Below are 10,734 nucleotides of genomic sequence, written 5' to 3'. Positions count from 1 at the left end.
CACAAGAATCATCTATCTATATTCCCATAGGGAATCCTCTAACTATTTCCTTGTAAATACATAATCTCATTCTCGCATGAATCATAATCTTTATCCCCGTAGGAACCTTTACTATATTCCCAAAGGAATCTATGTCTCTTGTCACGAAAAAGAACCATACTCATGTTCCCAAATGAAACTTACTCTTGTTTCCATAGGAGCCATACTCTGATCCCCGACGGCACCTTACTCTTGTTCCTGTAGGAACCATACTTTTGTCCCCAAATGAACCTTACTCTTGTTCCCGTATGAACCATACTCTTGTCCCCGAAGGAACCTTCTCTCTCTGTATCTCTATCCTTATTATATGACTCATCACATAACACTTGTCCCTTGGATAGTCTATCTCTTTATCTCATTATGAGATCTTCTATTGCTCATATAGTACTGAATATGTTAAGTACTTAATCTATATTCGTGTCTAGTACCATATAGCAATCTACAATAATAATGTAACTAGAAATACTTGCATATTCTTATGATTATATTTCATATAATCATCTTATATCTCTTATGTATCTGCATACTCCATTCTTATCATCTATTAATACATAGGATTATATTACATATACTAATATTCTTCCTTTTTCTACTCTTCATGGTATTACTCATATTACCCAAATCTTTTCCTTGCACATATACACATGATTTGGTTATACATACATGGTTAGATACATGGTCTTACATGTATAAACACAAGTATTTAACCTTTCACGGGATCAGATTCTATATGATCCTTTCCCTTCCATCTTTATGTTAAGCTCAGGTACATGAATTTTTACATACATAAACATACAAACACACACACACACACACACATATATATATATATATATATATATATATAACTCACCTTGTCAGTTAGAGAAGATTAACTGTCCCACTTTGGCTCTTTTCCTCAATTGATGCATCTTGATCCATCTTCCTTTCTCTTAGGCCTAATCATACATATGTTGGATAAGGTGTCTAAGTCCATAACTTATTTGGTACATACTTGACCCGACCCGGCATGGTCCATTTGGGTTGCACTTCACCCAAACGATTTATGGATAATTTTATGAGAATTGTATACTTACGATTTATTTATATATTGTAAGTTATAATATATTAATATGAAGTCATTTTATTTAATTAGTTTTAGTCTTAAATTAATTATGAATTAATTTAGAGATTAAAAAGAAGACTGATTAAATTATGGGCTATTATATTTTATATAGTGTGGGCTAATACTCATTTGTTAATGGGCTAAGCTAATATGAAAGTCCATGGATGATCCATTGAGCTTTTGACCCATGGATCCTTGGAAAGGAAAATACATGGGTTATTAGGATTTCACCCTAACCATGCACACTATATAAAGAAGCATATGATGCAAGAAATGAGACACTAGTTGTGTGAGACTTAGTGGTGGCCGATTCCACAAGAAAGTATACTGCTCTCTCAAAGTTTTCCAAGTGTTTGTGGTGATTTGTGATTCCATTTGAGGCATTCACACTATTGGTTCTTGGCTCTCAAACTCCAAACAATCAACCATCATCAAAAGGTATGTATTTCTACTATTACTTTTATGATTCATAATCCTTATGCTATGCTAGTTAGGAAGAAACCTTGGAAGTTATTATTTGCATGTATTTTAGAAGAAAACATAGATCCAAGGTTTATTAGGGTTGCATGCACACTTAGGAAGTGTTAGATTGCTCAAAACCCAACAACATACACACAAGTTCTTAATATTAGTCTAAGCATATGAGAGATTCTGACTCTTATAATTCAACATATCCACTAAATGGATCCCTAATCTATCTTTTCATTCTCTATATCTTAATCTCATGAAATTAATGAATTAAGAAGATGGCAATACTCAAATCATCATAATCTATCATCTAATACATCAATTAACACAATCTCATAAGTTATGGTTTCAAACCCTAACTTCTCATACTTTGATTTCACCATGGAAGTATCATACAAAGCTTCTTCTTGGCACATAAACATTTTCTCTAACATTACTAAAAAGCTTCTATACCCTAATTTAACATATCTAGCTCAATTCATCAAAATCACCATTTTTTCCCTAATTGGCTTAAACATGGAGAAAATGATTACCTCATAAGCTTTCATTCATTCCCCCAAGCCATATTCGCCCTAGACCGCCTCTTGATCCTTCTCCAACATCAAAATCGCCAGACCTTGGCTATGGAGGTGTTTGGGTTGCCAAATGATGATAATGAAGGCTTAATAGCCTTATTAACTAATGCGTTTCCGTGTAACAAATACCTATTCTCCACACCACATTGACCACCTTGACCTCAGTCAAAGGCTGCTTAAATGCTTTCCATGTCGTGGCATTCTATTCGTCACATTGTGGCGCTCTTCTGCACTAACAACCTACTTTGGCCACCGTGTCGTGTCATCTATATTCCTGAGCCTCAGAGCAAAGTACACTTCTATTATTTCTTATGCAAATCATCCTCTGTGCCATAGATACTCACTCTCGGCGTCGGGGAATCAATTAGACAACAATTCCCTTAGCTAATATCGTTCCAGCTTTAGGACAATTTTGTTCCAACTTCTAACCCTCATATCTTCTTCGTTTCTTACCCATTTATATGTTCTTTATATCCATGTGAAGGAGGGAACTTACTATACACATCTATTAAGTCACATCTCATTGAATTAATATGAGTCTTAATCTATTAAGTCACAAACTTGGCCCAAAAGGCATAAAATACCTATTTTACCCTTTTGACCAATAATGCATCTTCTCAAGCATTCTTTCTCTATAACTTACTCATCTAATCTTATCTTACCGACTTAAAATCTTATTGGCCATTTTCATGAAGCTACAACTTCATAATCTCATCTTTCTCCCATAATTGGCCATTTTACCCTTTTGGCCATATTTGACTAAAAGTCAACTTACTGTAAGTTTCAGGTTCTCGCAATATCTCCTCCTTTAATGGATTCCGCACTCGAAATATTTTCTTACTCACTTGGTAATTTTCCTACTCAATGACCCATTTTTAAGGTTATTTTCTTCTTTAACATCTTAACCTGAAATAGCAATCTACTTTCCATTTCTTTGCATTTTGACTGCAATGGCTAATCTTTCCTCATTTCTTTGATCTAAATGGTTTTTATGAGACATCCATTACTCTATCTACTCTTATGCAATCTCACTGCATACTTTTCACCATTTTTCTATCTTGTGTCCCACCTTTCACAACCATATACATAACTTACCATCTTTCATTATATTTTTTTTCTTATAAGTGTGGTTTCAAACCAACACATTTCTTAACCATCTACTATTGGTAAGTTTCATGTCTTAATGCACTCTTACTGTACCATTCTCATATTTACAAGTGGTTATACTACCACTTTTCTAACTCTTTCTCTAACCCGCGGTGAAGTATTATATCTAAACACTTCACTTTCATTCTAAAGTGTTTTATCTACTACACCATTTGTTTCTCATTAATCTATTAGTGCCCGTGTACTAAATTTATCATCTTTGTCTTTACCCTTTTGATACATCCAAGTCTCAATCTGTACATGTCAATTTCTTTTAAACACCATGTTTATTTTTCTTGTCCCACCATTCGATCCTCAGGTAGCATAATGGAATTATTGAACCGCCATAAGTGCAATGTGTACAAAGATCCCATACTTATGCATGCACACTGTACTTATCTAGTTTTAACCCTACCATCGCTTTCCCTAATTCACAAGTTTTCTATCTTTTATATGGTAAATTCTCCTCAAATTACCATGCTTTCTCTTTTCTTTTCCCTAACCCACTTGATCCTCAAGCAACTTAATGGCTCCACTGAAGTACAATAAGTACCATGTTTCTGCAACACCCATACACTGCATGCACTCGTACTTATCATGGTTCAACTTTACCACTTCATCACTTGATTCACAACTTTTCTATCTCATTTCTCACAACCCAAATTTTTAATCTTGAAAATTGTTGTGGTGCAAAGTTTTTAATGTATGACTTTGTAAATGGTTTGACTTTTGTAGACCCACTTGCATGTGGTGCAATAGCCTTATGACTAATGAGTATTAGAGAGTGAGAGAGAGACATGTAAACACCTCTATACAAGGTGGGTTCATACCACTTGTAGAGGTGTGCTCGAGAGATGTAAAAGTAGAGTGTGTAAGTGTGTGTTATTTATGTAGACTAGATTTAGATCCTTTTTTGTAACACCATACATATTCAATACATCTCTTGAACACCCAAATCACCATGTTCATTGTGTAATCTTTAATTCCGCATGCCAAACCATGTTCTTTATGTCACTACAAAAATTTCTTGGGTGCTCATCTTTCTTAGTCCTCGGTTACTCGCAATCCAGTTGGTATGACTTTCTTATTTCTTCGTTGTTTCTCTATACTTGATACATATAGAAGATGTATTTTCATATACTTACTCTTTTCTTATATTAGGTAGTCTTACACTCTCAATGTTTATGACTTTTCTTCTCTAAAAGACACTTGGTCATCACATTCTATAATAGGTCTCTATACCCTGTCTTAGACTCTTCCCATGAGTCCATTTTCTTTCCACTTCTCTATGTAACACATAAACTTTCTCTAACTGTCCCTTATTACATATAAGGTCCGCCTTTCTTTTTCTTCTTTTAACAGTTACTCGTAAGTACATTGTTATAACATGCATATCTATACATACTCTCACAAGTCTATCTTTTCTCTATATAAGAGTTACAACTCCTCTTCTCTCTTTCTTGTAGGCACACTATCAAAGTGTCCTCATACTCTATATACTTTATCTCACATCCTCATAAGTATTGACCCATTCTTCTCTTGTTCCTTAGCTCTTAACAACAATCATGGAACATTTTTACTATCTTTCTCTCTTTCTCTTAAGTGTCAATCATGACTCTTGTTGCACCTCTTTCACATCTCTCTTTTCTCTTTTGTAATCTATCTCTGCTCAGTGATATCTCTATATCATCAACTGACATTGTGCAAGCATCTACTCTACATATCTCATATACTGCCCAAAATAGCAATGTACATTCTTTTCTACACAACCATGGGCAGAGCCAGTAGGGGGCTAGTAGGTGTTGTGCCCCCTAACTCCATAGAAATTAGTATATTACCACTCAAAGGCCAAAGCCCACCATCACTATATGCTGCATCTCTTTCAAAGCCCAACATTAATTGTATGCTTCATCTTTTTTTGTATGTATTAAAATGTAATTAATGTTATTGAATATTAATGTTTTGTTATATATTATTAATTATTTATTACTTAACTTTTTCAGAAAACATCAAAGTTATAACTATACAAATAACATTGCAATATGTATTATTACTTTCCATATTACAATATTTGTTTATGATGTAAGTCTATAAACTCACATACAATATAGACATATATCTCACTCAAATAGTTTATGTGTGTGTATATATATATATATATATATATATATATATATATATATATATATATATATATATATATATATATATATATATATATATATATATATATATATATATATATATATATTACGATGTACGTCTAAACCCCCGCTAATCTAAAATTCTAGCTCCGCCACTGTACACAACCATTGCTCGTAATTAATGCAGATCTACTATAGTACTCATCGGTACACTTCCTGATTTTTTTTTAACTCTTTCTAAGGTATACTCGCTCTACCTTTCTTCTTTTTCTCTGGGTACACCAACCCTCTTATACTTTTCTACAATTTCTGTCTCCAATTCATTTAGTATGACATTATACACTATAAAATATTATTGATTATCTCCTACGACCCAAAGTACTCTAAATACCTTGTGTAATGAACTATTTTTTTTTCTAGACGGTGGATAGTATGTTTCAAGATTTAAAATTGCGTAGATTTGAAGATTACAAAACTAGCAATATACAACAATGAAATCATAATATATTTATATAAACTGTTCAAATGTCAAGATTGATATTCATTTTGACTACGTATGTAAAAGACGTTACATAAACACTAAAGTTACAAATATTTTGTGATTATTACTGGATAGCATCGCCAAATTAAATGATATTAAAGTTAAACCAAACAGTCCAAACTTAACAAAAGAATAAAAGCTCCACCAAAAAATGATTGGGTTATTGGGTTATTAAAAAAATAATAAAAGCCCAAACCCAATTCTAATAAAGATGGGCTAACTTACAGAAAATGGTTAAAAAAACTTAATAAGAAATAGGAAACATCCAGTAGATCATCCTTCCCATTGTAATTTACACTAATCATTTTCCACCGTTGATCAGAAATCAACGGTCAGCATTCAGCGAATACATCCTCGAGCTATATAAATGGCAGAAAAACAGAGGTTGAAGATGAACATCACCATTTTTTTCTCCAGAATTCAAAGGAGACTCTCTCTGTGTCTGTAGACGCCCTTCTTAAAAATAACCTAGCTTAGTATGTTCTAGAAATTTTATCATATAGCTGTTTTCAGAAGAGTTGATTGTTTTAGAGCATAATCGATTCTGTAAGTTCATCTTCTTCATAATCAGCGAAATCAGATCTGAACTTCTTCTTCTTACTCTTGATTCTGGCTTCTTTTGACTAAATTCTCTTTCGATTTTGCAGGTTTCTCATCATTTTCAGACAAATATCCTACAGATTATTTGTTGGGTGATGAATTTGTTAACCCAGAGCTCAAATTTGTGAGAATTTAAGGATCCACAATTTTGTTTGAGAACTAATGGATAAATTAGAGAAGAGAGGAGTAGGAGGAGGGTGTAAGCTACCAGAAACCACATCCGATTTGTTTTTGAAATGGGGTAATAAAAAGAGACTCAGATGTGTGAGGATGAGAGACCCTGATGATGCTGCCGACCCATCGTACGCCGTTTCCGGCGGCCGTAGGATTCGCCGGAGAATTAACTCTCGTTTTGTTGATTTCCCTTCCGATAATAGCAATAATAATAAACAATCTTCTCTTCAAACACCATCTACCCGTCTCACAAGGTACAGAAAAAAAAACAGCTAATTCTGAGAAAAACCCAAAATTTCACTGAAATTTGGTTTATTAATAACACCAAAAACGAGAAATTCTCTTAATCCCTGAAAATTTGATCTGGATTCCATGTTTTTTCAACGTAGAATTCATTTTTCCAAATTTCTTTTGAAGATCGGATGCTGATTTGCTAGTAATCTCGGTTGAAACCGTTAGTTACTCCCGATTCAACAAAAATTCTAAGTTTTCTGAAAATCCGGTGATGATTTTCATCTCTATTTACAGTAAATCGAAGAACTTTCCTCTAAATTTCTGCAAATCTGATATGGGTTTGGTTGGTTGTTAAGTGGAATTGATTTGATGTTTTGGTTTTACAGGAATTCCGAGACAGCAGTTCATCTAAGATCGGAGAACACCCGGAAATCGTCACCGGATAAAGAGGTGTATACGACAAGAGGAGGTTCTGCTTCGGCGGCAGGTGGGGTAGCTGAGAAACCGACGACATCTCCGGTAGACGGCGGTGTAGGAGATCAAAAGGTGAAACATGTTTGGCCAAAACTGTTCATAACATTATCAAGCAAAGAGAAAGAAGAAGATTTCATGGCAATGAAAGGTTGCAAGCCTCCTCATAGACCTAAAAAAAGGCCCAAAATCATCCAAAGAAGCTTGCTTGTAAGTCACCCATCTTCAATTCTTGATTCTCCTCCATTTTCACACACATAAAGACACCTTTACTGTGTGTTTTTACTTTTTACAAGATCAGACGTTTGATCCTTCTTCATCAATCATGAATCTCAATCTCCCCCCATCTGTGTGTTTTTTCAGTTGGTGAGTCCCGGAGGATGGTTGACCGATATGTGTCAAGACAGATATGAGGTCGTAGAAAAGAAGAGTACTAAAAAGGTACGTTTATTGGGTTGTTCATTTCGTATCGGATCTGCTTCGATGACTTGTACGTTGTGCTTTGAAAGTTTTACGGGTATTTTTCGGAGATAAATGCGTCTGCGTTTTCATGAGATCGGATCTTTCAAAGTTGTACATTTCTATTTGATTCATTATTCATAATTGATTTATTTTTTGATAAATTTGGTTTTTTTTTTTTTCCTTCAGTTTTTGGCACAATGTTAAACTGCATAGTGACTTGTAGCTTTGTGTTTCAAAAGCTGTACTTTTATATAATTTCAAGAATTTTTTTTCAATAATTTTGGGTTTTTTTTTGTCAAGTTACACAAAAACCATTTTAAGTTGTTTTTTTCAACCATCGAAGTAATTTTTTCTGGTTTAACTACTTAAAAAAAACATTCCGTTTAAAATTGTTTTTTTTTTTTTAATATTTCCACGTTAAATCATTAATTATAACTCTTCAGATGGTTAAAGTTAAACCGATTAAATTCTAAGTTATGATTTTTTTTTTTATAGAATTAAAGTTTTATGTAGTGTTTAAAAAAAATCAAAGCCTTAATAGTTAAAAAGAAAAACCATATTTGAAATTTGTTCAGTTAAACTATTTTTTTTTTCTATTGAGAAAAATAATTGTCATGCTTTAATGAAATGTAACTTGTGATTTAAAAGCAGTAGATTTGGAGCATGTCAAGAAAATGTTTTTGCCTAAATGGGCATTCCGTTCATACATCAAAGTGATGCAACTTATGCATTAGAAGTTGTACAGAATGGTGTGATGTAAATTTGAAATATTAATTTTTTTTTTTTGGTGCAGAGACCAAGAGGATTAAAGGCCATGGGAAGCATGGAGAGTGATTCAGAATGATAAATGTCACCCATACCCATATACCCTTTTGTAAATCTTTTTTTTTTTTTTTTTTCATTTCTCTAAATGGAATTTTATTTTATTTTTTGGTTTCATCTTCCGGTCCAATGTGAAATTATTTTTTTAAAAAGTACTCTGATTCATTTAGCTTATGATGATAAAAATATAATAATAAGAAAAAATGACTACTTAAAACTGAATAATAATAATAATAATAATAATAATAATAATAAAATGGTATTTATATTCATAAAAGCGAAATTAAATGTGAAAAATAAGACCAAACTGAATAATAATAATAAGAGTAAATTACACGAAAGATCCTTATAATTTGGGTTAATTTGCACGTTTGGTCCCTAACTTATTTTTTTAACTCGGAAGGTCCTTACTGTTTGTTTTTGCTACGCATTTGGTCCTTACTGTTTGTTTTTGTTACGTGTTTGGTCCTTGTCTTACCTAAAAATACTATTATTAAAATAGAGAAAAATGGTGTGGTAGGTTAGATAAGGTGAGGGGGCAGGGTTGAGGGTCTGTTTATTTAAATAAATTAAAAAATCATGGGAAAAATAGTATTTTTAGGTAAGATAGGGACCAAATGCGTAACAAAAACAAACAGTAGGGACCTTCCGAGTTAAAAAAATAAGTTAGGGACCAAGCGCGCAAATTATGCTAAACCATAGGAACCATTCGTGTAATTTATTCTAATAATAATAAATTAATGGTATTCATATTCATAAAAGCACCTGGAGAAATTAGAGGTGAAGGACCGGTCTATTGGTCTAGAACTTATACAATTTGAGCTCTAGGCTGGTCATAAAATAAGAGTAAATTACATGAATGGTGCTTATGGTTTGTGTTAATTTGTATGGTCTCTAATCTAATTTTTTAATTAAGTTCTTATAGTTTATTTTTATTGCCGCCTTATCAATGTTTTATCTAAAAAAATTATTTTGTCATTGATTTTTTAATTTATTTAAGTAAGGTGGAGTATTTAAGTTAAGATAAGATGAGGTGGAAGTGAGGTTGTAGATGTGTTTATTTAAATAAATTAAAAAAATTAATGGCAAAATAGTCTTTTTAGGTAAGATAGGAAACAAGCACGCAATAAAAACAAATTGTAAGTAACTGAGTTAAAAAAGTAAGTTAGCGACCAAATGTGCAAATTACCCAAACCATAGACCATTCATGTAATTTACTCTAAAAATAATAAGGATTAGATCTCACTTGACTTGGAGACTATTCTTAAAGGCTATATGGCTTACAAAATAAGATAGTCCAAAAAGAAAACGGACAGAAAGAAAAACGAACCTGGGCATCACTTTTGGCGTTTACTTAAACCAATTTTGGAGGTGATACCTGTGAAATTAATGGCTATCATGGAAAATTAAAATTTTTTGCTTAATTGTTGGAAAACTTTTATTTTAATTAGGCGTTTTGTCTTTTGTTTATAAATTGCCATATCATGTTTTCATATATACTTGAAATTAATCGGTATACGAATATAACAGAATGTAAGGAAGGAAGTGGTTGGTGAAAAAGTTCATGATTGTATTATATGATAAAATAATTTTTCGCAAAAGATATTTTTGTGGGTTATTAGTGTGTTATTATTTACTTGATGCGCATATGACCCGCAATCGTTATTTCCTAAGGCAAAGAGGCTATTTTTAAATTAATATATTTTTCATAACAATTTTCATCGAGTCGATTACGTTTGCCACCTACGATAAGAAGCTTCCAATAAGAGATGAATTTCAATTATTTAAGAGAAAGTCTACGTTTTTGTTAAACTAACACGTTAAGTACATCGGTAATGATCATACATGTTTGTTTTATATTGTGATAATCACAAAAATAAACATATAATTGTGAAGAAATTAAAAAAAAAAAAGGAACCTAGTGATTTTCGAGAACGACAATCGTTCCTAACC

General features: G+C 32.5%; 1 protein-coding gene across 1 annotated transcript; it reads left to right on the top strand.

The window, feature by feature from the left end:
* The first annotated feature begins 6,399 nt into the window (after nucleotides 1-6,399).
* Nucleotides 6,400-8,898, top strand: LOC111900796 (uncharacterized). Its single transcript, XM_023896680.2, has 5 exons — nucleotides 6,400-6,564; nucleotides 6,666-7,046; nucleotides 7,413-7,707; nucleotides 7,861-7,938; nucleotides 8,753-8,898. The coding sequence occupies exons 2-5, from the start codon at nucleotides 6,781-6,783 to the stop codon at nucleotides 8,801-8,803; spliced, it is 690 nt and encodes a 229-aa protein (XP_023752448.1). The 5' UTR covers nucleotides 6,400-6,564; nucleotides 6,666-6,780; the 3' UTR covers nucleotides 8,804-8,898.
* Nucleotides 8,899-10,734: the final 1,836 nt, after the last annotated feature.

This window comes from Lactuca sativa, chromosome 1, assembly GCF_002870075.4.
Source record: "Lactuca sativa cultivar Salinas chromosome 1, Lsat_Salinas_v11, whole genome shotgun sequence".
NCBI lineage: Eukaryota > Viridiplantae > Streptophyta > Magnoliopsida > Asterales > Asteraceae > Lactuca > Lactuca sativa.
This window is presented reverse-complemented; position numbering and strand designations above follow the sequence as displayed.